The sequence below is a fragment of the Mesocricetus auratus genome, unplaced genomic scaffold (assembly GCF_017639785.1).
Source record: "Mesocricetus auratus isolate SY011 unplaced genomic scaffold, BCM_Maur_2.0 Super-Scaffold_4256, whole genome shotgun sequence".
Lineage (NCBI taxonomy): Eukaryota > Metazoa > Chordata > Mammalia > Rodentia > Cricetidae > Mesocricetus > Mesocricetus auratus.
This window is the reverse complement of record NW_024429182.1, coordinates 37,057,053-37,083,809: the sequence shown is the minus strand read 5'-3', so window position 1 is coordinate 37,083,809 and position 26,757 is coordinate 37,057,053. Positions and strand designations below refer to the sequence as shown.

Genomic DNA, 26,757 nt, shown 5'->3' with positions numbered 1-26,757 from the left:
CCAAGTATGTGGTCAATTTTTGAGAAGCTTCCATGTGGCGCTGAGAAGAAGGTATATTCTTTTGTGTTTGGATGGAATGTTTTATAGAAGTCTGTCAAACCCAATTGGGTCGCCGGGTGATGGTGGCACACACCTTTAATCCCAGCACTCAGGAGGCAGAGGCAGGCGGATCTCTGTGAGTTCGAGGCCGAGCTGGACCGACAGCCTCCAAAACAATACAGAGAAACCCTGTCTCATAAAACCAACCAACCAACCAAACAAACAAAAAACCCAATTGGGTCATAATTTCTATTAGTTCCTTTTTTTTTGGTTAAGTTTCTGTCTTGTAGTCCTGTCGAGTGGTGACAGTGGAGTGTTGTAGTCTCCCACTATAAGTGTGTGGGGCTAAAAATATACAATGGAAAAAGAAAGCATCTTCAACAAATGGATCTGGCATAACTGGATGTTGGCATGTAGAAGAATGCGGATAGATCCATGTCTATCACCATGCACAAAACTTAAGTCCAAATGGACCAAAGACCTCAACATAAATCCAGCCCCACTGAATCTATTAGAAGAGAAAGTGGGTGGTACCCTTGAACGAATTGGTACAGGAGACCGCTTCCTGAACATAACACCAGTAGCACAAACACTGAGATCGACAATTAATAAATGGGACCTCCTGAAACTGAGAAGCTTCTGTAAGGCAAAGGACACAGTCAGCAAGACAAAAAGGCAACCCACAGATTGGGAAAAGATATTTACTAACTCCACATCTGACAGAGGACTGATCTCCAAAATTTACAAAGAACTCAAGAAGCTATTCTCCAAAACACCAAAGGACCCAATTAAAAAGTGGGGGACTGAACTAAGTAAAGAATTCTCAATAGAGGAGTCTAAAATGGCTGAGAGACACTTAAGAAAGTGCTCAACATCCTTAGCCATTAGGGAAATGCAAATCAAAACAACCCTAAGATATCATCTTACTCCTGTCAGAAGGTCTAAAATCAAAAACACCAATGACAGCTTATGCGGGAGAGGATGTGGAGAAAGGGGAATACTCATCCATTGCTGGTGGCAGTGCAAACTTGTACAGCCACTTTGGAAATCAGTATGGAGATTCCTCAGGAAAATGGGAATAAGCCTACCACAAGACCCCGCAATTCCACTCTTAGGCATATACCCAAAAGATGTCCATTCATTCATACAACAAGGATGTCTGTTCCACTATGTTCATAGCAGCATTATTTGTAATAGCTAGATCCTGGAAGCAACCTAGATGACCCACAACTGAAGAGTGAATAGAGAAAATGTGGTACATTTACATAATGGAGTACTACTCAGCGGAAAAAAATGGAATCTTGAAATTTGCAGGCAAATGGACGACACTAGAAGAAACCATCCTGAGTGAGGTAACCCATTTACAAAAAGATAAACATGGTATGTACTCTCTCATATATGGATTTTAGACATAGACCTGGGGAGTGCTAGCCTACAATCCTATGGCCAGACAGTCTGGGGAACAGAACCTTCATCCAATGGCTGATGGAAGCATAGGCAGACTCCCACAGCTAAACACTGAGCTGAACTCAAGGAACCCAGTGACAGAGAGGGAGGACTGATGAGCAAAGGGGTTAAGACTGGGCTGGTTTAACCCCCAGAAACATCTGACCTGACAAGGGTTAGCTCTTGAATCTCAGACTGAAGGCTGGGAATCCAGCATGGGACTGATCAAGACCCCCTGAATGCAGGTGTCAGTGAGGAGGCCTAGGCAATCTGTTGGGCCTCGGGTAGTAGATCAGCATGTATCCCTGGCATACAAATGGACTTTGGGTGCCCATCCAACAATGAGAGATGCACTCTCACCCTGGACTCTGGGGGGGAGGGTCTAAGTCCTGCCCTAGATGAAATGACAGACTATGGACACCCCCATGGGGGGGTCTCACCCTTCCTGGGGAAATGAGGGGATATTGGGGTGTTGGTGGGAGGAGGGGAGGGAAAGGGAGAAGGACCTGGGATTGATATGTGATGCAACCTTGCTTCTAATTTAAATTTAAAAATAAAAATTAAAAAAAAGAAAAAACTTAATCAAGCAGATTATAGAGATATTCAAATTCAAACTGAGGAATCACATGGAAAAACAAGTTCAGCATTTCATTTTCAGGTTAAAAAGGAACTCTCTAAGGTCTTTAAAAGAACCAACTTCAATATATCCAGTAACCTTACAGGAAGTGCCGAATGCAAGAGGTTCTATAAGAGCTACTTGGAAGCCTGTGACAGTGTTAGATTTAGGGAAATTAAAGGAAGCAGTAGTCTCATTCAGCATCCATTCACTATTTGTGAAGCAGATGATAAACACGTGGCTGTATGTAATAGCGTTATTCCTATAGGTTGGACAGATTCTATTAAAGCTGTCCAAGAGCCTGGATCACAATTATGACAGGTTTCCTGGTTCAGAGAAGAGGCTAAGAATGTTGAACAAAAGGCTAAAACAAGAGGTATGGCTATCTCCCAAGATCGAATTCTTGGAGAAGGAGATTAACGCTACTTTAGAAAGGCAATGCCGATATGATGATCACATCCCGGGTTTATGCTGTGCAGCAGCTTTGAATGCTTGGGAAGAATTGGAGAAGCAGGAAAGAAAATTGAATCATTTACAAAAGTTATACAGGGCCCAAAGGAAGCCTTCACAGATTTCTTACAAAGACTGTTATCAGTAGTAAATAGAATGACATCAGATTCAGAAGCTAAAAAAATAATATTTGAAACTATGGCTTTTTAAAATGCTAATGCCCAGTGCAAAAGAGTAAGTAGGCCTTTAAAAGCAAGGTCAGCACTTTTGGAGTATTGGACCCAAGATACAATTAATATTGAACCTCATGATCATGATGATGACACATGGATAGGAGAGGTGATTTCAAGAGGCTTAAAGAAAAATTAAAATGTCAAATGTTTTTAATTTTTAATTTTTTTTAGTTTTTTAATTGTACCATGCAAGGTCATCTTAAAAGGAATTATAAACAGGGAATTTCTAGAAACATTTATTTTTATAAATATAATCAAACAGAATGCTTCTCCCTTCTGAATTATGCAGAAAGTGTGGCAAAGGCAGGTATTGGATTAAGGAATGTAGGTCAATAGGAAATTATCAAGGCAATATTTTGCCTGTGGGAAATGCCTCAAGGGGCCTCTTGAAGTCCCCCATGCCAAATTCTGTTCAGTTATTTCCTGTAACCTTGGAGGAAATTTCTTCCAAGAGCAATTAAAGAACCTAATGCCTATAGTAAGAAACCATACTGCTCTGGATGATAGAAGAGTTTTAGAAGATTAAAAAATCTTTCAGGAGAAACCATAAATCAAAATTGATAAAGATTAGATTAGGAACCTCCCCAAAGTTAGGGTTGGGGAAGGGTTAACTTTTTGTCTTTTCAGGAAAATAAAACAAACATCTTGGGGGAATTTAAGACGTTTGGACAAATAAACACTCAAAGGAGAAGGGAGAACTACCTGGAAAAAATTATCAAGTAAAGAAATAATCTGGCCTAATGCGATCTCTGAAGTCTTCAAAGAGGAGATTGAATCTAAGCCAAGTGGAGGTGACACAAGCCTTTAATTCCATCACTTGGGAAGCAGAAGTATGTGAATCTCAGTGAATTTGAAGCCAGCATGACCTACAAAGAGAGTTTAAGAACAGGCAGAACTGTTAACACAGAGAAACCCTGTCTCAAAAAGAAATTCAAGAAATGTAAAGAATGTATAGTTGAGAGACATAAAAAGATAATTTGATAATGCAAATTAGACTAGAAAATAAATTAGGTACAAGATTTTGAACTAACCAAGATAGAATAGATAATGGAGTATTTTCTCTGAATTTGTCAAATGCAAATGGACTAGACATTGTTGTTGATGAACTTGTTGCCTGTATATATTGTATATAATTAATGTACTTGTTGTATATAGTTTTTCCTATTTCAGTTGTAGCTTTCTTTTTGTATTAAACAAAAAGAGGGAATTGTGGTGATATATTATTTATGATTTACTAAAGCTTGCCTGAGGATTGAGAAAACAAAGCCAACCCCAAGCTATAGAGGTCATGCACACCTTTAATACCAGCAGTCATACTAGCTAGACAGGCAGTGGTGACACACTTTAATCCCAGGACTCAGGAGACAAGAAGATGGATTTCTCTGAGTTCAAGGTCACCCTGGCCTAAACAAGAGTTCAGAGTAATACAGCTCACGCCTTTGATCCCAGCACTTACGATGATCACAGGTACTAGGAAAGTGGAGACAGGAGGATATGACTGGAACAAAAGGAGGAGGAGACAGGAATTTAGAGCTTTTGCCTTTGAGGATTTGTAGAGACAGGATTGCCATTTCTGGTTGGTAGAGGTAAGATCTACTGGCTTGGCTGCTTTACTTCTCTGATCTTCAGCTTGAAGCTTGAACCCCAATATCTGTCTCTGGTGGTTGTTTCCCAAGCATCTTTCACACATTTCCAGTAAAACATTATTGGTTGTTTTGGAAAGAATTGTTTAGCAGTATGCTTTATTTACACTATGGACAAAGTCACATTGACCACCCATCCAGAAACTTCTGCTCCATTTCTAAGACAAAGATGAATAAAATCCCTAACATGATTATTTTATCAGTCATGGTAGTTTTTTTTTTTTAATTTTAAATAGCTTGTTTTACATGTCAATCCTGGTTCCCTCTCCCTCCCCTCCTCCCGCACTCCCCTTCCACCCTCCCTCTCGAATGCCCATTCCTGATAATGAACTTGATGTCTATAACTATCCGGGAGCCTTCATCCTGGGACTGATGGAAGCAGAGGCAAACACACAACTAAGCACTGAACTGAACCCAAGGAACCCAGTGACAGAGAGAGAGGAATGATGAGCAAATTGGCAAAGAATGGGCTGGCAAAACCAGCAGAGACAGCTGATCTGAACAGGGGAGTGCTCTTGGACCCCAGACCGACAGTGGGGAGGCCAGAATGGGACTGATCTGGACCCCCCAAATGTGAGTGTCAGTGAGAAGGCCTGGACAACCTATGGGGCTCTGAGCTGTGGATCAGTGTCTATCCCTGGTATACAATCTGTCTTCATGTGCCTATAGCACAAAGAGAGATGCTCTCTCAGCCTGGACTCTTAGGGGAGTGCCTTGACCCTACCAAGAGTAAAATGATAGAATCTAGACATCCCCTATGTGGAAGGATTTGTCATGGTAGTTTTATTGTTGTGTGTGAAGGAAAAAAATCCATACCATAAATCATTAAATTCAGTGTGTGTGTGTCTATGTGAATGTGTGACACACATGCGTGCTCTCTCTCTCTCTCTCACATACACACACACACACACACACACACACACACACACACACACACAGAGGGAGAAAGAGAGAGGGAGAGATTTTGATTTTTTATTATTGGACCAGTTTAAAAAGGTATATTACAATCCACACTGCCAGAGAAGCTAGGAAACAAGGAGGACCCTAAGAGAGACAAACATGGTCCCCCAGAGAAGGGAAAAGGGACAAGATCTCCTGAGCTAATTAGGAGCATGGGGAAGAAGAGAGGGGGTTAGGAGAAAGAGAAGGGGAGAAGAGGAGGAGAGAGGAGGACAGGAGAGAGCAGGGAGATCCCATCAGGGGAAGAATAGAGGAGAGCAAGAAAAGAGATACCATAATAGAGGGAGCCATTATAGGTTTAAAGAGAAATCTGGCACTAGGGAAAGGTCCAGAGATCCACAAGGTTGACCCCAACTAACAATCTAAGCAATATTGGAGAGGCCACATTAAATCCCCTTCCCGGATAATGAGATTGATGACTACCTTATATGCCATCCTAGAGCCTTCATCCAGTAGCTGATGGAAGCAGAAGCAGATACACAGCTAAACACTGAGATGAACTCCTGGAATCCAGTTGCAGAGAGGGAGGAGTGATGAGTAAAAGGGTCAAGACCAGGCTGGAGAAACCCACAGAAAGAGCTGACCTGAAAAAGGGGTGCTATTGGACTCTAGACTGATAGCTGGAAACCAGCATAGGACTGTTCCAGTCCCCCTGAACGAGGGTGTCAGTTTGGAGGTCTGATTAATCTATGGGGCCTCTGGTAGTAGATCCCTAGTACACGAATGAACTTTGGGAGCCCGATTCACATAGAGGGGTCTAGGCCCTGCTCCAAATGATATGACAGACTTTGAAGATCCTCTGTGGAAGGAAGACCTCACCCTCCCTGGGGAGTAAAAAGGGAATGGGATAGAGGGTTGGTGTGGGGCAGGGGAGGAGGGGAGGGAGAGGGAACTGGGATTGACATGCAAAAGAAGCTTGTTTCTAATTTAAATTTTAAAAAGGGAAAAAAGGTATGTTACAGATATATAATGCCTAAACAGTGCTTCCTGAAATATTTATGTTGCATTTTCACTGTAGTTGAGTGAGTTGCTTCAAATATGTGGGCTAATATGTAATTAGTGTGTACTACTATGGTTCATATCCTGTCTCCAACTGCAAATCTTCATTCAAGTGAAAAAGACAAAGGATGGCATAACAGAAGCAAACATTCTATTTATGATTAATGAGAAAGTTTGACTTTCTAGGTTCTACTATGCCAAATGTTGTGGTTTAATTTTATTTATGTGTGCTAATTATGGTTTTATCATTAGTGTTATCATTAGTCCTTTTGCTCATGATGATCAGATTTGTTAGAATACAGAATTTATTTTAAGACAAAATCTTAGATTATGTGACATTTTGTCACTATGCAAATATAAAATGTCCTAAGATAATCTCCCCAGAGAAAGTTCTAATTGTCTGATCTGTGAATGTTTCCTGACTCTGTGTTCATATCCTTTTGCAAATAGGATAGCTAAGAGACATAAATATTTATCTCTGTGGATATACACAGAACAAAACAAAACAGGGTGGCTTTCATGATTCTTTTTTTACGTTTCTGTTAATCTTTCTTCTGGAGAGATTGTAGAGGTTATCTAAATAGTATATAAAATATTTGACTTTCTAGGCTCATGCCTGGGAACTTATTCTGCATTTGGGAAGCAAAGATTTCTGCCATCACTCCCAACCAGTGCCACACTGTATTAGCATTTTATTGTTATATTAGAAGGAATGCATTGGTATGTCTCATGATTTATCAAATTGATTGTGCTACAGAGAGGAAAAATGGCGTCCTTTGCCTTTGTCAGCTTTAAAGTCCATTTTCACAAGTACCCCAGAAGAGTACTTTTGCACAATGAATTATGAAGAAGTGAAATGACCCACCCTCTAAATCTGTCCCTGTGGAAAGCTCAAACACTTTGCATAGCAATACATTCTAAAGATGAGAAATATTAGCATGATTTCATATGTTTACTATAGCACTATTTTATAATGACCATTAAGCAGGCAGGCAACATATGAAATAGCGTAAAATTTCAAAAGGAAAGAAATAAAATAGAATACAACAGTATGAGAAATAGGTGATCATTAAATCTGAGTGTTGTGGAAATTATTCAGAGCCACAGATACAGATTTACAATGCTAACTTAAAAAGTTGATTAAAAGAGAAAACAATCTCCAATTCTTCTAAAACAATAGAAAAGGCCTAGAAAAACATACTAACTATATAATTATTATGTTAGATTCATAAAACTATGGTCATGACACAGTTTACTGTTGAAAGAAAGAATCGGGATATCTATAACAGAAATGTAGATTAATGTTTGTGATGTAGCTCAATGGCAGAGGGCTTATCTAGCATGTGCAGGACTGGGTTCAATTCCCAGCAGAAGATAGAGACAATAATGAGTTAATGTTTACTCTAGACTAGTGTTATTTATTATGACAACCCATAGGCACAAAGTCTATCCGAATTAAAGCTATTAAGTCTCATTAACCACATGCTAAAGTATTCAATGCTGTAGCTAAATGCAGCCAAGTGCCTAACTGAGTTGAACCAACAGATACATAGAATTCCCTGATTGCAAAAAGTAACATTGAATGGACTTACTGGCTCCTTTTGCCATACCAAAAAACATATTTGGCTCCTTTTTTTGCCATGCCGATAATGTTGAACAAAATGCTAAAGGTGTTTGGAACAGTACCAGGCTGCCTCTACGCCAGACTCTCCAACATGTAGAACACTAGTCAGCCCTCATGTCATTCTGTCTGACCACAGACCTCCCAGACCCATCATCTCCTGACTAGATTCAAGTTAAGACCTCAACCCTCACATTTGTTTGACAGTTCTCTGTCAGCATTCCAGAAAATGAAAGAAGTATAACAAGATCATCTTGTTCAGTCTAGCAGCTGGCATTCCCCACCTAAGCACTGATAACACTAAGCATTATGTCTCTTGTAGGCTACTTGGTATGGGGAAGTTATTTTCAAGCAGTTTGGTGACTGAAGGAATGACTGACTTACCTTGTATTCACTTTGTCCAGGACAGAAGAAAAGTTAAACTGCTGCCAGCTCTTAAGAACTCTATCTGTGCATAGTGGTGAGCCCATGTTTTTTTTTATAATAACCACATTTATAGACTCAGCCTAAGTGTCCAAATCACAATAAATAAAGAATATATACACAATGGAATTTATTTAGCTATAAAGAAAATGTAATTGTGATATTTGCTGGAAAATAGATAAATCTGGAGACTGTCATGTAAGTGAAACAGGTAAGAGTCAGAACTAAAAATACCACATATTTCCTCTTATATACATTTATGAGCCATGAAAATAAAAGGGGGAATTACCTGGAAAGAGGAAAGGGAACCAGTATGAATGAGAAGAGAGAATATGGGGGCTTATGATCAAAATATATTTCATATATGAATAAAAGTACAATATCCTCACTTGGAAGGTGGATCTCTGTGAGTTTGAGGTCAGTGATCTACAGAGCAAGTTCCAGGTCAACTACGGCTGTTACATAGAGAAATCCTGTCTCAAAAAGAAAACAAAATAAAAACACAACCCATGATTCTGTACAATCAATAGACACTAAAAACCCTTTCCATATTGGTTGCAATGAGACTGTCAAAGGATCAGGCATAATCTAAGTTCACGAGAGGATTAGTCTCTTGTTTATAGATTTAAAATCGCAATGTTTATATCAATTTTGGTAATATTTCAAAGACAGTAAACTATCTCTAAAAAGTGGGAAATAAACTTTAGCTCAAGCGTATATTAAAATATATTGAAGAAGGAGAAAGATGTAATTGTGATATTTGCTGGAAAATTAGGCATGAAGTTGGATGGTATCTCTTAGACAGGTGTACAGTAGAGCTCAGAAATCAGGACTAGTTATATTCATTAATCAGTGTGCTTCAGTGCCTGATGGTTTCTGCTCTTGGGTTTCACTAATTCTTGAGAGTGTTTGTCTTGATGGAGAATATTCATCATTGAGGAAATTTCTCTAGACTAGCTTTGGAAACAAATACATAGCAAATGGAGAACTACACAAATATTCTTACAAACAATATAGCTAAGTAGCAACAGATGCTATCACTTAACTTAGTTTTCATTATGCTAAGAAAAAATACCACATTTATTCTTTTATTCACAACAGGGTGTTTCAGTGTTAGTGCTACTGATTATTTTAAAGCCAGATGACTCTTGGTTGTGGGTGCTCTGGGTCCTGTAGCATGGCTCACAGCATCCTTGACTTCTAAAGCTCACAGATAGGTTATCTGCACCCTGGCAGTAGCCAGTCTGCTTTTCACTGTTTCTCTTTTGCCTCATTTCCCAAAGAATTAGCTGATGAAACTGGTCTTCCCCGAAGAGTAAAGGAAAAGAACCAAAATCTCCACCAGTCTTGCAGCCTTCTGAATAGTAATCTATATTGACATGGATGCTCAGTGAGGCAATAGAATTACCTCTATGTTATCGTCTTTTCTCACTTTGAAAACAATGTTCTGCTCTCTACAAACAAGATGCTAATAGTAAGCAGAAGAACTTAGAGGGAACTGAGCAAGTAAGACATGTGACTGATTTTAGAGGGGAGGATGAAGAGAGGGTCTGTGTGAAAACCTACTCATGGCTCTGTTAGTGAAAGGGGCCAAACTGTCCCTAAAATAGTGAGAGTCTTGGTAAGTTCTTGGTTAAAGCAGCTTTAAAGTGGGCATAGGGGGGCGACCTAGAGAAATGGTATCAGGAATTTATGTAGTCAAACCACATCAGGTTGTTTCAGAAAAATTTACCAATTTTCACTTTAGAGGTGCAAACGCTAGCCAACGCATTGAAAGGATTTGAAAGGCAAAGGAAATCAGGCTTTGTAAAAGGCTGTGGGACATAATAAAATATGGCCTTTGCTGAACCATTAACAACGATTGTCTGTATTAAAGAGCTAACCTAACCTGGTCAAACTGCATAGTCATTTCTAAAGAAATTTCTGTGACCTGTTTGAGTTGTGGCCTGGTGAGTTGTTGAGTGGTGGGGTGAATACTGACTTTAGCAATGGAAAGCCCCAGTTAGGCCTATATTTAGAATGTGAAGGACAGCCTCCATAAATGATCTTCAGATCAAAACATCTCAGTCTTCTGCTAGTAAAACCATAAATAGGCCATGTCCATCAAGGGACCCTGGTTAAACTGAATGCTTCTTCTTGTGATGCTAAAACCCTTGGAGACTATTTACACAGATATATTTGGGTGTGGTGGCTACAGAGTTGGTGGAATTATTCATAAAATTACTATAATATAGTTAGAGATATTCTAGAAGCCTTAATTAAGATGCGGTGGACACACGCATAGTATGGCCCATCTAACGTCATTGCACTCATTTAAATGATTGACAGTAAGTTAGTGTGTTTGAGTCTTAAAGCTACAAAAGCACAAAGAAAACAACACAAATTTCAAAATGAAGATACTTGGCAGAAATGAAGGAATTTCCACTAGTTTCTAAGGACAAGTTAAGAGGAGTGGTACCTGGAAAAGAGTGTGAGATTTAAGAATTCTTAGCTCCTGTCTATATTTTAGGAAATTGTTACTAACCACAACAGCATGACTCTTGCAGATGCTATATTTGGTTTGCATGTCCCACAAACCACAAAAGGACCATGTGTTTTTAAACAAGTCTTTTGCTGACCAATGCTTTCTTCTTAAAAGACCCATCTGTTTTTTTTTCTTTTTGCAAAGACGCATCTGATTTAATTCAACTTCTAGCTTTGACAAGCAACAAAGATTGACCAGCTTCCAGATTTTCCCATTGCAGAATTCTCTTTGTTCATACATGCCTTCAATTTGAGGTAGAGGGCATCTTGGGATAGAATACAGGCCATGGCCAATTCTTTTCATCGCTCTTTGGGTGGTAAACATTCAAACCTCACAATTACTTGACTAAAAAAATCTGCATCATCTTTGGATCTTGCTGCCACTGGAAAGTGGGTGGAGAGCAAAAGAGATCCCAGAATCTAACAGTTTTAGAGCAAGACAAGGGCAGTCTCTGATCCAAATCCACATGACTGCAAGTTGCACATCCAAGCATAAAACACCAGACCCTTGCCGGTTCATGATGGTGAAAATTGTACTCCTTGTCCATTCTCTCCCTTCTGCCTTTAGGTACTGAAAAACACTGCTCCTCACTCAGCCCTAAACAGGATGTCTCCATCAAATCTCTCCTCCCGGGGCTCAAGGAACAACCCCACCTATACACACCCCACCCGATACTGCAGAAGAGGAGGCAGAAAGAGTGTAAGACCCAGAGGGGATGAAGAATACTAAGAAAGCAAGGCCTTTTAAATCAATACGAGCTCACAGAGACTGAGGCAGTATGCACGGGGTCTGCACCAGGTCCTTTGCGTATGTATCATGGTTCACATAATACTGACTCTTCTGTATCTATGCCACAATTTGTTTAGCTACTCTGAATAATAGGTAACCAGGTACTTTCCATTTCTCAGTTTTACCAAGACTACTCGAGCAAACATCTGGAGATAAATTGTCTCTCTCTTCCTCCATTCCTTCCTCCCTTCTCTCTCCCCTCCAGTTTCCCTCTTCTGTCCCCTTTCCACCCATCTCCCCATCTCTTCCATCCTTTTGAGGGAACACTGAAATCTCACCCCGGGCCTGCTTTGCTAATGCTAGGCACATGCTCTACCACAGAGCTACACTTGTTGTCTTTTGTGTTTTTGCTTTCGAGACAGGGTTTCATTGTGTAGTCCCAGCACTAGTTCTGTAGACCAGGATGACCTCAACCTTACAGAAATCTTCCTGTCCCTGCCTTCTAAATGCTGGGATTAAAGGCGTGTGCCACCACCACTTGGCTTTATTTTTATTTTTTGTGAAAGATCTTACTAAATTGTTGAACATGAACTCAAATGTAGGTATTTGGTATTACAGGCATGTACTACCATGCCTGGCTCAATAGTTATTTCTTTGTGATAAACCCCGAGAAATATAGTCATTGTACTAAAGGTATACGTGTTTTGATGTTTTTCATTTTTATAAATATGGTTAAATGGTGATTACAAAATTGCGCCAGCTTGTCCCCAGTTTGGCTCAATGGTAGAGGTGCTTACTGCCTGACAATGCAGGCTTGATGACCTGAATTCTATCCCACACAAAATGGAGGAAGAGAACTGGTTCCACAAGGTTGTTCTCAGATCTCCACATTTCCTCCATGGTACACGCATGAATACATACACCATATGCCCCTCAGTAATAATACTAAAGTAAATAAAACTTTTTTTAAAGAGCACATGAGAATGATTTCCTTGCATCCTCACTGTACTGGGTAGTTTCATGTCAATGTGATACAAGCTACAGTCATCTGAGAAGAGAGAATCTCAACTGAGACAATGTTTCCCTAAGATGTGGCTGCAGGCAAGCCACAGTGTTTTCTTAGTTAGTGATTGATGGGGAAGATTCCTGCCCATTGTGGGTGGGTCCACCCATGAGCTGGTGGTCCTGGGTTCTACAAGAAAACAAGGGCGAACAAGCCATGGGGAGCAAGCCTGTAAGCAGCACCCCTCCACAGCCTCTACATCAGTGCCTGATTTCAGGTTCCTGTGCTGTTTAAGTTCCTGCCCTGACTTCCTGTGATGATGAACTGTGATGTCGAAATATAAGCCAAATAAACCCTTTCCTCCCCAACTTTTTCTTTTTTTGCATGGTGTTTATCACAGTGATAGTAATCCTAACTAAGACACTTACCTTTCCAGGATCATGGTTATACACAAATGAATATACATATGTTTATATATACACATAATTAATATGTATATGAGTACACACAAAATTTACATATGCATGGATATATGTTCAATAATACATATATTTATTAATTAAAATAAATCTTGTTTATATGTACATGTTAATGTATTTGGGGATCTAAAGTAAAATATTTACTTTCCTTCATTTTTTTTTTTGGTTTTTTGAGACAGGGTTTCTCTGTATTGCTTTGGAACCTGTCCTGGAACTCACTCTGTATACCAGGCTGGCTTCGAACTCACAGATATCCACCTGCCTCTGCCTCCCAAGTGCTGGGATTAAAGGCATGGCTAAGATTTACTTTATAATACATACATTCATAGACATTTCATTTCTTTTCTTTTTTATGAGGTGGTAAATCTCAAACTGGGGGTTCTATGACTGTCAGGAAAGCATCCTAACCACTGAGTTACATCCTGGCCTCTTTATTTTTTTCTAAAGCAAAGGTTTGTTTATTGTAATTAATAAACCAAATACTACAAACAGAATAAAGTATGAACAGAGCTATTAAGACAAACATCACACTTTAGGGCACTGTGTTTTAAAATATATATTCAGTTGCTAGTGAATATGTTATTATTTTAAAATGTCTTTAATGAAATAGGTTGGATATATATTTTCAATTGTATTTTTTCTGATTTCACTGTAGAATCCACCTTTATATTGCTTAGCTTACTTTTATTTTGTTTGTTAGAATAAATTTATATTAAATTATATTAAATGTATTAGGAATATACATGGTGCACACATGTGCAAACAGAACACTTATATACACAAAAAATTAAAAATTTGAAAAATTTCAGAGCCACAAGTAGTTTACTGTTGTTTACTTTGGTATTATTTAAGGGCACAATTAAGGTAAGGAATTTAAGGTGGAAATCTGAATCACTTGAATTTCAGCTTTTTTTCTCCCCCTGAAGGAAAGAGATTCTTGTAAGAGGAAATAAGTAGAGGAAAGCATCTACAAAAAATACACCTAAGAATAAAACATAGTTCCTGCCATTAAGATGCCTAAAAATATAACAGAGACTTAAAGATCATCTGAGTGCATGTGCTCATTTCAAATAGAGGAGACATGACATTCTGATCTACACAGTTAATGCAAGAGATGAGATATGAAGACAGTCTTAATATCCCTGACCCACTGCTCTTTTTTAAAATACAAATTTCACTCCAATAAGTGAACACAAGCTTCAGAGGGAGAGGCATTTGGGAGAAGGGTAGGGTTTTACCCCAAGTGTAAAGATCCCTGAAGAAGCATCAGTGAGTCATACTGTCTGCTGCTGAAGCCTTTTGAAGGAACATTGGAGAAGGAAGACAGAGGGTGAAGGTATGTGGAGTGAGAAATGGGCTTTGGCATTGACAGCGACTGGCAATGAATGCTTCTTTCATGAAGTATGGATTCTGAAGCAAGAGGATGAGGGGTAGTGTAGTAGAATATTATTTTAAGATGTGTTACATTTGTCTATGCTGTGGAACATTTGTTTAATGATACAAAAAGGTGTTGCATTCTTTTATGTTGCATTTGTTTAACTCTGTGAAGCTGAAGCTGTGCTACTTTGCCTGTCTAAAACACCTGATCAGACTAGTAAGAGCCAAATGGCCAATAGCAAGGCAGGAGAAAGGACAGGTGGGGCTGGAGGAAAAATCTGGGAGAAAAGGATCCAGGAGCCAGTCACCCAACTACACAGCAAGACATGGGGAAAGAAGCAGAGGAAGATATGCAGAAATAGAGAAAGATAAAAATATCAGAGGCAAAAGATAGACTGGACAATTTAAGAAAAACTGACTAGAAAAAAGCCAAGCTAAGGCCAGACATTAATAAGAAACAGTAAGACTCCATGTGATTCATTTGGGAGCTGGGTGCCCCTCCAAACCCCAAAGATCAAAAGGTAAAACAAAAACAAACAAACAAACAACTACAGGGTAGCTTAACTGCACTGAGATGAAGGCTTGTTCCTCTCTGTGGAATGCAGGAGTCAACATTCTTTGCCAGTGTGTATACAAACGGAGATGGGAGGGTTTATGAACTCCAGCCTCAGAAGAGGCGGGAGAGTGACATCACAAGTCAAGATGTGTGGGTGCATTTACACTAAAAACAAGGACAGTACTTCCTTGACCAGACTGATCAGGAGATGAAGGTGTCAGGAAAGGATTCAGAGAGGAACAGAACCAAATGGCCAGATACTTTCATCATTTTGGGAAGTGAAGCCATGAGGTCACAGCCTAAGAAGGAAACAGGGAGGCTCAAGTGGCAAGTCTGCTAATGAAGATGGGAAATGGCTGGGGACAGCTACACTGGGGACAAGGAAGTAAATCATTGAGATAGTCGCACGAAGGTGTTTCCAGCAGCTCAGAAGGGATGGCAGAGCAGTCTGTTTCCTCCAGCTTAACCGAGAAGCCTGTGGTAAAGAAAGCAGCAGCCGAGGTCCTCATAGGTTAGAAATATCCAGATGATAAAGCCAGGGGTGAGCTGGGCTGGGAAAGGTATGATGTATAAGCAAGCAGATGACTGATCATAGTGCAGAATGGAGGCTATATTGGGGGGCAAGGGAAGGGTCAGAATTGGGATCACCGGTGAACCCCAACAGAGATCCTTGGGAAGAGCAAAATGGAACAATGTAAGGATAGACTTGTTTCAAAGGGAAGATTTATAGGTATTGGTTTCAGTAATTAAAAATCATTTTTAAAAAGTGAAATTCTGCACTCTGTGTGTGTGTGTGTGTGTGCGCGTGTTGCGCGCGCACGCATGTGCGTACAATGTGTCCTTATAGTCACTCTGTCAGGGTGTTTGGACTTTTAACAATTCACTCTGAAATTCTCATGAAATGAAGCCTTGGTCGGCGATAAAAGAAACATGTAGAGATGGAGCTTTCGGGAAGCTTTTGGCTCCACAAATGGGTTTGTCTGTTAATGAAAGTTCAGACTGTGTTGGGAGGCTATAGAACTATGGGAGATGGGGAGCTTTAGAAGAAGTGGACCACCGGGGATATGTCTTTGAAGGGCACTTCTTGGCTCCAACTTCTTGTAACTGCTTTCCGGCTTCCATGAGGTGAGCAGATCCCTATGTGCTCTTTGTCATGATGTTCTGTCTCATCACAGACACAGAAACAATGGAGCCAGCTGACCAGTTATGACCTCTGAAACTGAGCCAAACCAATCTGGTCAGGTTCAATAGTCTCCCGTCTTCTTTTCACGGAAGTGTGTTTCTTCCTTGCTGTTAATACACATTCATTGGCAGTCCCCACTCTGACTCTGGAGTACCTATTCTGTTCCAGAAATTGTGTCAGCATTAGAAATAAAAAACTAATGAGATACATGATAAACGGCTCCCTGATCTCTAGAAGCTCATAGCAGTGTTGAAGCAGTAAGGAGGTTATGTGTAGTTAGAATGGTATAGTACTAACAGAAGATACATAATAAAAAGGCTCTAAGTGACATGCTTTGAGGAAGTTAGCACTTTAAACACAGTTAAACAGGATTCTTGACTGTGACACTGGCAGGCATTTTCAATGTTACTGAATCATTTGACCACAGAGCCCTTGTTAATTGGAACACATCTACTGTGCTGTACTTCATGGTGCATAGCTAAGGACTGACATAGGGTTTAGCTTTTGTTTTTGTTTTTTTAAGCCACTGGGGAAACTATTTAGATTTGGTTGGATGGGGCCTTCCTCTTGAATGCGTGCAGCTTTCAATATTTGACTTTTAGTCTTACAGCAAGGTAAAGATATAAAGTTAGAAATGTTTGCTATGAAGATTTTAATGATTGCTAAGCTGATCCTAAACCCAGTTTTGGAAGAAACAGGGTGCTTTGCCATCCTCTCATTTATCAGCCTCTTAACTACCCCCTCCAATAAATACTTAATTAACAAAGTAGTGTGTCTCCTTTCCCCCAGCGCTTTAATTAAAAGGCTATTGAAGCATCTTTGCTAAAAGTAGTTTCAGGCAAGAATTTACTCAGAATCTAACCCCCATGGTGCAACAGTGACCACCCTTATGTTAACTGTAGAATTTGACGGCTGGAAGGCAAATGTTTGGGTATCAACATCATGGAATTTCTGGTCTCTTTCTGGAGTCTCTCCTTTCTTTTTTCTTTTTTCCTTTCTCTCTCTCTCTCTCTCTCTCTCTCTCTCTCTCTCGGTTTTTCAAGTCAGAGTTTCTCTGTATTATTTTGGAAGCTGCCCTGGAACTTACTCTGTAGACCAGGCTGACCTTGAACTCACAGATATCCCCCTGCCTCTGCCCCTAGTGCTGGGATTAAAGGTGTGTGCCACCAACGCCCGCCCTGGAGTCTCTCCTCACAGTTTACTTTTAGTAAAACCATTTTGGAGCAAATTATTCCCTCCTTCCCTCCCTCCCTTCCTCCCTTCCTGTCTCTCTCTGTTTCTGTTTTTCTCTCCTTCTCTCCCCCTCTCTCTGGAAAGTGCTCTCTCATTAAGCTATAACACAGCCTCACAAATTGCTCTCTCTTCCAGGTAACTTTGCTTTTGTTTATTGGTTTGTTTGAGATAGGATCTTGCTTTGTAAATATAAACTCTCAGTACTCCTGCCTCAGTCACTCCCTTCCCCAAGTGTTGGAATTATGGGTGTGTGCTACCACACATAGCCCCCAAATAACTCTTCCCAGCTGCTCTAATTCTGCAGAGCACTCTGGTGGTAGAGATGGGGGCACGGAAGATAAAGTTTTATGGTTATTGAACTTCGGAAAATGTTTCTGAAACCTTGAAAATATTTTTTTAAGAGAGAAGGGACTGGGGAGATGGATCAACCAATAAAGTACTTCCCACACATGCCTGAGGAGCTGACCTCAGTACCAACATAAAGATCCAGTTGTGGTGGTGGGGGAGCAGAGCTGGGAGGATGACTGGGGCTTGCTGGTCAAACAGTCTAATCAAATTGGGGAACTTCAGGTTCAATTAGAGGCTTTAAAAAAAGGTGGCAGCCAGGCAGTGGTGGTGCACACCTTTAGTTCCAACACTCAGAAGGCAGAGGCAAACAGATCTCTGTGAGTTTAAGGACAACCTGGTCTACAGAGTAAGTTTCAGGACAGCTAAGACTATACAGGGAAACCCTATCTAAGATTAAATAAGCAACTGAGAAAGACTCCTGACCATTGATCTCTTGCTTGCCTGTGCACATGAGAGCTCAAATGCACACACACACACACACACACACACACACACACATGCACACCTCTGCACCTCTCATATGTGCATATACACATACAAACATACACATACAAAATCTTGTAGGGCTCATAGTTGTATACATCTTCCATTTATTTAAGAAAATCTAACATTGCTAATAATGATTTAACTCTGACCTCATTTTCAACAGCTCACAGCCAAAATCAAGATGCAGAATTACCCATGTAATAAATCAATGCTGTGACCTAGAAAATCAGCTTTGTTCTATCTTTCTCTGTGCCTGTGTTGTGCTGAACTTAATCATGTTAATTATATGCCAGGAGACATACTTCATACCTCAGCTAATTTCATGTGATACACAGAATGACTTTATGCAGCACATAATACCAGATACCCCTTTTACACATGGGAGAAAAGTGAAGCGATGGGGATGTCCTTCTATATATGCGTCTCTTATTGGTTGATGAATAAAACACTGTTGGGCCAATGGCCAATGAGACAGGAAGATAGGAGAGGAGGAGAAATCTGGGAAAGGTAGTAATGAGGGCCTGCCAGGACAGTCTCAATGTAGCAGGCAAAAGGGTTGCAGGTCCAGCATTCTTCAGTAAGCCAAGACCACACGGAAGTAAATAGACTAGCAGTTATGAGTTAATAATTAAGGCAGAGCTAGCTGCCTCTACCCTCTAACCCACTGATCTTCTTTGACTGTGATAGACTATCTTGAATTCTGATCCCCTCTAGGAGACAAGCATTTCTAAAATAGACAAATGGAGACTCAGTTTAATAAAGCCCTGAATTTGCTACTTTCCTCCCTACCTGAAGAGGGTAGGATGTCGTAGATCCACTCTCAGCCCTGCCATTTAAAGGCCATGTGTATTTGAACAGCGTCTTCTTACCTTTTGTTTTGTTTTGTTTTGTTTGCTTGCTTTTGTTTTTCAACATAGGGATTCTCTATGTAATCCTGGAACTCATTCTGTTGACCAGGTTAGCCTTGAACTCATAGATCCACCTGGTTCTGCCTCCCAAGTGCTAAGACTAAGGTGTGCACCACCATCACCTGGTTCAGTATCCTTACTTTTTGCTAAGCTTTTCTATTAAATGTGATCATGATAGTTTCCTTCCTTAGGAAGCTGTGGCAGCTAGAGGACTGTCCCATCGAGTTTATTAGAGGCCCACCCACCCTTGGCAGATGTAATAGCATTACACAGAATTACACTACATAGCTCTTTTGCTGGAGTGGAATAAAGGAAATCCTTACTTTTTGCTGCCTTTCCTTAAACAGGACTATAGATCACAGTTTCAGTTCAAGATTAGTTAAGAGAGCTAGCAAGGAATTATTAATCTAACCTACCCATTGTCTTTAAAGTGATCTGGTAAGTACTAGCAGGGGTAAGAAAGAAAAAGAAGCAGGCTGAGAGGAAGGCCATGAGGGGAGGGGACAGAGATGTGGTCTGTGGATTGAGAATATAGGAGGAGAAGCTGGGAAACAGGATGAAAAGTTGGACTTTACAGTTCTGGTCAAGAAGCCCATCATTGTGCTGTGTTTTGTTACTTGTGACAACAAACCCTGGAGAGAAGAAAATAATGGTCATGAAAGTAGGCCCTGCTGTGGCATGGGCCTTGTCTAGTCATAGTGAATGACTCTGATCCTGAAGTATCGAGGACACAGTGCAGGCTCTTCCTTCATCAGTGACATATGAGGATGCTCTCAGGTCAGCATCAGTTTCTAGTGGTGTATCTGGATTAGTCATTGGGATGATCTATTTTCATTCTAGGATGAAATGGGCACTACGAAGAGATCCAGTTTTTTTATGAGCCACCATGTATTGCTGGGAATTGAACTCAGGACCTCTGGAAGAGCAGCCAGTGCTCTTAACCTCTGAACCATCACTCCAGCCCTGAGATCCAGTTTTCTTAAAAATATGTTCATTATGGGAATTAAATAAAATAATAAATGGTTCCTAGATCCCAACAAAGGTTGGAAGCTTCACTTCCTTTACTGCACAAAAAGAGGCCTTCTTAAGACCAGACCTGGACCTGGACCCTGACCTCACCAAGTTCTCCTGCACAAATGGGCAAGCCTCAGGGCTATCAAGATCACATTTCACTCCCCAGTGCTGCCATGTAACATCCTGAGAAAGGTTAGTCATCCATCCTTCCATCCATCCATCCATCTATCCATCCATCCATCTGCCCACCCACCACAATTCCACAAACAATATATTTGAGCAGAATTTTGCTGTGGACACAGAAATGATAAAAGCTGATAAAGTCCTTGTCTAAATGAATGTTTTAAAAAGAGAGGAAATGAGTAATAAAAAGTAAACAAAACTTGTTTTGGATTTGGATAGTTTTGGTACACAAAATCAGAAAATATAATGGGGGAAACAATCCGAGGATGGTGAAAGAGCTGATAAATGAAGTAGTCTGGAAAGTTCCTGTCAGAGAGGAAGCCCTTCATGAGGGACAGAGGCATGTGAACCAGGGGGATATGGGAATTTGTGGGGAAGGACATGAGGGAATAAGGGACTTGCAGTGAAAAGGCCGTGATGAAAGAATGGCCTTCACACTCAGGCACAGAGAGGAGTCCCATGAGACCATGTGCCTGTGAGCAGAGCAGAGGCAGTGTTTTGTGGTGGGAATGGAGTAGAGGTCAGCAACATGGGTGAGCACCAGATCACGTGGGGTTTTAGAAGCCATAGTCATGGAGGCAGCTCTGTCCTGCAGGCTGTGGAAGTGTTTCATGGAGGGAATGGCACCATCTGACTTCTGCTTCAGGAAGGTGACATGGCTGCTGGTTCAGAACAGAGAAACTGCAAGCCGGAGTCACAGAAAATAACAAGGTTTCCTTGTCATTGAGGTGAACGTGGTGGTTATTTGTGTGAGGGGTGGCAAGTGAGACAGACAGGACAAGTCTGAGATGCATCTTAGAACCCCAGTGTAATGAAATGATCTTGCCTGCAGCCTGAAGGAGAGCACCAAGAAACTAAGACGAATCAAGCCGTTCTAACATGCTGAGGTTTCAGTGTCCTCTCTAAATGGATTGTTGGCAGATGCTAAGGATTGGGAGTGAGAGAGTACACTGCAGGACACAAAGTAGGTATGTGATGTAGACCAAAGGGGATTTCACAGCTTCTCAAACCCTTCCTGTTTCCAGAGAAACAGTCACGTTGCCTCTGGGTTTGACCTGGGTTGATCTGGAACTTTCTAGAAGCCCCCGCAGGTTAATTTCAGAACCTTAGTCATTATAAATTCCAGCTGGTATAAAATGTATGCAAAGCTCAATATGCTCAGAAAACTCTCTTAAGCTTCCACCAGTTTAGAATAAGTTAAAATAAATATTGAATTATTAAACTGTAGAAAGCAGCCAATAGAAGCTCCTAGACAACATTCACCCTGTGCCTATTTTCAGTGCTTTGTGACTTAGCACTCTTTTCTAAAGGTGATGAATATTTGAAGAAACATACTTTCTGTGGACAGGAACCACACACGGGGAACAGTCTCACAGGTTTGGTGTTGTACCTCTGAAATCCTTTTCTCAGAGGCATTGAAGGGTGCTTACACAAGGACTACACATCTAACTCCAACTTCTTAGGGGTATAAGAGCACCATCCAAGTCTGTGAACATGCAGGGACATCTCCCAGCATCTCAGAGTGGGAGAACTGGGCATAGAATTCACAGAAACATGCACTTGCCCAGATCTTTACCCACTGAAAACCTGCTAGTCTACCAATGCTGGGTCCAGGATAGTTCAATTTCTAGTACTATGTGAAAACAAAAGAAAGCACACAGGCACAAATATAAGAAGAAGCCAAGGGGTTGTGGCAAGAGAAAGGCTCATTGTAACCCTGCCATAAAACAGGGCAAGGAAGCAAACATGGTTTGCAATTAGAGATAGAATTATTATAGATCAATGGTTCTCATCCAATAATGGTATGGAACATCTGGGGTCATTTAGAAATAAGCAAATTATTATGGTTGTTGCAATAACCATAAAAATTTAAAATCCAGTAATTTGAGGATGGCTTAATAGAAAGTCAGAATTGTATGCCTTATAATGTCAACGGGGCCTGTGCTAGGATATCTGCTCAAGGTCAAGCACAGAGGGTTTAGTAGGAATATAAGTGTATGTTTAAGTCATAACAACCTCAAAACAACTATATATTTGAGATGGAAAAAGAAAGCAAAGGACAATTATAAGAGTGAGAATCTGTTCATCTGACAAGGTAGGTGTAAATAAACAGTATCTAAAGTTTGACATTGAAGTGTAGTTAAAGTTATGTTCTAACAGTCAAAATGAAAACAACTAAAAACCATGAGAAGTCCTTAACTTTTCATAGCAGAGAATCAGCAAACATAGTTAAAGTTAATGAAGGAAAACATTGCAAATCTGGGAAGAAACTCCTTACAAAAAACAAAACAAAACAAAACAGAAGTAGAATTGGAGATTGCATTCAGGATTAGAGGGCAGTGATGGAAACAGTGGTCCTTCACTGTATCCCTTGTCTAAAGTAATTGCCATGTGTATAAACAGATGGAAACAACATATGAACACATAATTCCACATGTGCATATACCGTAAGAAAGCGTCAATGCCTGTTTACTTGCTGCACCTCCTCCAACTCCGAGGAGCTAGATCTGCCCAGCGGAAATCTTCTAGAACTGAGTCAGCTTCAGACATGCACCTGGAGGTTCCTGTGTTGAACTTCCATCTGAATGCATAAGCGGTTCCTTCCAAGAGCTGTAAGAGCTCCCCTACTGTGATCGAGTCTGGCTCCATTTTCCCTGCTGTGGCCAAGGAACTGCACAGTGGCTGAGCAGAACCTCTAGGGCATCCTTATGTGCTAGGAGGCTGCTCCAGCTTCATGGGAGTCAGGTGACAACAAGAATTCACTGTAAAGGATCCAGAAGATTCCTAAACAGTCCAGCATTTGCCAGTAGAGGTTATGGAGGAGAGGAGCAGCTGGACTTAGAAGCCATCACGGCTTGAACTTTGACCCTCCAAACATTAGGTCTGCCAAGTCTGAATGACGGTATTTTCACTAACAATCAGTAGAACCACTTTTATAACTTTCTGAGCAATCTTCCAGTGGGATAGGATCATTCACTGAATTTATCTCAATCTGCTATCAAATGTGATCACCATCTCATGAATAGGATCTGGGATTCATTTATCTTTATATACCTGGCACCAAATATATACAGAATAAATGATGATTGAAGTAAGGAACAGACACATGGATGAGTGAATAAATACATGTAAGTCAAATAAATAAGCAAGATGCTTGTTATATTTTCCTCTAAAGTCAATAAAGTTTAATTTAAAGTATAACACACTCTACTTTCTAGCGCACCCTTGATTGTGTGACACCGGGATGTGTCTTTGTTGTGTATGTGCCTGCTGTGACAACCGTGAGAGTTAAATGACTGGTGATGGGGAAACACCTAATTCTTGCAGATACTTAAGAGTATGTATAGGGAGGCCTGGGCTGCCCCAGCACCCATGGGTCAAAGAGGAAGTGCCAGCGTTGAATGACATTTCTGCAAAGAAAGACTCATTGGGAACACATTTGAAAGTGTCTAGGCAACAAGCTAAAGGGGGGCTCAGAGTTGGGGTACCTCCTGGACGGTATGATGATCAGCTTATGTGCCCATTCACCCAACAATACCTACAGAGCTCCTGTTGTATGAGATGCATTTGGAGGAAAGGACTTTTGTTCACGATCTTGAGGTCTCTTTCTTACACACAGAGGAAAATCTGTTAGTTGGCTGACAGGCCAAAGCAAAATGAATTTTCCTACACTGTTTCCTATCTTAGTTCACAGAATTTATTGCATCTGTGAAACTTCCTTGAGCTTATGAATTGTTAACCCCGGGGCGTTGCTGCCATTCTCCTTGATCTGTGGGTCTGTTTTTATATTCTCATTGCTATCAAAGGCAGCTGCTGGTGACTTGTGGTGTCAGTCTCTGAGTGGGGTCAGCTGGCTCTAGTGATCACCCTGTCTTTATCCTGTGCTCTGCTAAGGGCCTTAAGTGTTGACTTAAAGCCACAATAAAAACTCAGGCACAGTGATCTCATCTTTTAAATTTCAGCATTGTTTTGTGTGTGTGTGTGTGTATATGAGGGGGGTTTAGGTGGCCATAATTCAGAAAATACAAAGGAACTGAAGACTTAACATGCACCTGTCTGGGGGCAGGTTATGTGTGTTATATGTGTTAATACAGGTGTTAATCTGGACAGAAGATGATAATACCCCCAGTGGACAGTAACTAAACAGAAATCATCAACATATCTCGCAACTAAAAATGGACACAGGTAGTGTAGGTTCTACTGTACCTTTGTGGGCATGGGCTTCTTAAAGCTGATTTCAGCTCGCATCCAAACACCCCTCGGGGACTCGAGCACAGACCAGATCTTCTCTTGAACCACATGGTTTTCTTCAAAGATGTAAACTGCTAGGGTGTCACTCATTTTCAAAAACCCAAAGATGGCATAATGAAAACGCACACAGTACTGCATGTTTCCTGGCAAGGAGGGACCGTAAAGCCTTCCGATGTAGCCGGGCTGAGATGTAAACTTAGTGTTGGCCAACAGGTAATGCCCTGTGAAGGAAACAAAGCACTCAGTGTGCCAGCAATGCAGAAGAGTGCAGACTGTAAGGTGGAATCTGGCCGAAGCAATGGAGTTTGCCTGCAGAGACTACGTCCATAGGCTTTAAACTATGAAGATGCTTTTTCTGATGCTTGTGATTTAAGTGACAAAAACATCTAATAAAATGTCCTTATACCTCGATTGCAGATGAAACCTCTTAGAAATTCAAGTTAATGTCATAAAGCTGTAACACACTCAGATTCATGGCATTGATTAAGAAATACACTTTTTATAATACAAAAATGAACAAATGAGATTGGGACTACTGGCTGGCTGGCTCTCTGGATATCTGGTGCTGGGTCACATTCGGTGGCAGTCAAGAACTCATTCCCAGGCTATTATCTTGAGTGCTCTGGTGGGTAGTGGAAGGCAGATTGGCCTGGCATCCTTTGAGATGTCTGTGTCTGGGAAGAACCCACCGTTCTCTTGACCACATATTAAACATGTTTTTACCATGTTTCTCACCAGACAGGCCCTCCAAGGTGCTGAGGCTGTGTTCACTTTCCTTGTCTCTTCTAAATAACATAAGGGAATTTCTAGCAGCAAAGGTTCCCTTACCACCAATCCCACTACCCACACAGCCAACTTAAAGCGGATCCACGTAGGCAAAGGCAGGCAGAACAGAACAACTTTCCCTTTTCTGTGCGTTCTCCTCACGGCACTTCAGTGTTTGCTCTCTAGTTTAGTTTTCCCAAAATATTTTAAAATCTCATCCTTGTAAGGAGAGTCAGGGCATTGTTGTGTCCTCCACACCGGTGGGGCATGTGTGGACACAGCGATAGGACTGCTGTCTGCAAGCCAGAAGAAAAGCCTCCCAGATTCCAGACTTCCAGCCTCAGGAATGTGACAAAAGCCCCAATCGGTGGTATTTCCTCCTGCAATGGACAAATATGGATGGCCACACAACAGCCAGACCCTTTTGTAACCTAAATATTATTCTTCTCCAGTCAAAGACTTTCAGTGACTTCTTATTTCCTTTATAATTAACCCCCAGTGCCTGCTCTGGTCTGGCAACCTGTCATGCATTGCTCTATCTTCTCCACTCCTACCTCTCCCCACAAGCAGCCCTGCTGTCCCTCCTACTACACAGCTGCTGTGGTCAGTTCTCTCCACACTGAGAGACCTCACAGATGCTTGTCCTCTGCAGCCTCCCTGGAAGGGACCCCTCCTAAGTCTCCAACCAAAATCAGTTCCTCACTCCATTCTCTCTCGTAACACTGAAGGCCATCAGAACATAGCACCCAATATATGCCACTCTGGTACACTGGCTATTTTGAGCTGAAGGCACTTGAGGGCAGTAGAGGCAGGAAGGACTCTCTGCCCTTCACCCTCTATCTACAGCCGGCCATTGTCTTTTATTACTTTCCTCCATAGAGTTCCTAGTCAGTTTCTCACAGTCTGTCATCCCTCCCTTTCCCCTGTCTTGCAACTTTCCATACTTTTATCATTCTTTATTAAAAGTGATAAGATGCTTCCAGAACTATGCACTTTTCTAGTCTTCATTCACTCTGTGAAGGTGCCCATGTGCATGTAAAAAATATTTTACTAGAATGTTACATTTTTCTCTTGCTAACCTGATTCATGGCTGTTTAATTGTCAGTCTCAGCTGCAGAAACTAAGAGACAAGGGGACAAGCTTTTGAATCGTGTTCATTTGTGTGTATGTTTATCTATCACTTTCTTTGTTCCTTGAAATGGCCATCAGCCAGGAGAGTAAGGTTCATAGCACTATTTTATCCTCTCTGGGTTAATTTGCCAAAATTCAGAAAAGGCTTTGTAGGGCC

The 26,757-nt window shown here is 40.9% G+C and overlaps 1 protein-coding gene across 1 annotated transcript in view; it reads right to left on the bottom strand.

Moving 5' to 3' along the window:
• Mamdc2 (MAM domain containing 2) overlaps positions 1 to 26,757 on the bottom strand; it is a 148,337-nt gene that overhangs the window by 30,412 nt on the left and 91,168 nt on the right. Inside the window, exon 9 of the mRNA XM_005063739.4 lies at positions 24,660 to 24,925. Coding sequence (XP_005063796.1) covers positions 24,660 to 24,925 — 266 coding nt within the window. The remainder of the gene's footprint in view (positions 1 to 24,659; positions 24,926 to 26,757) is intronic.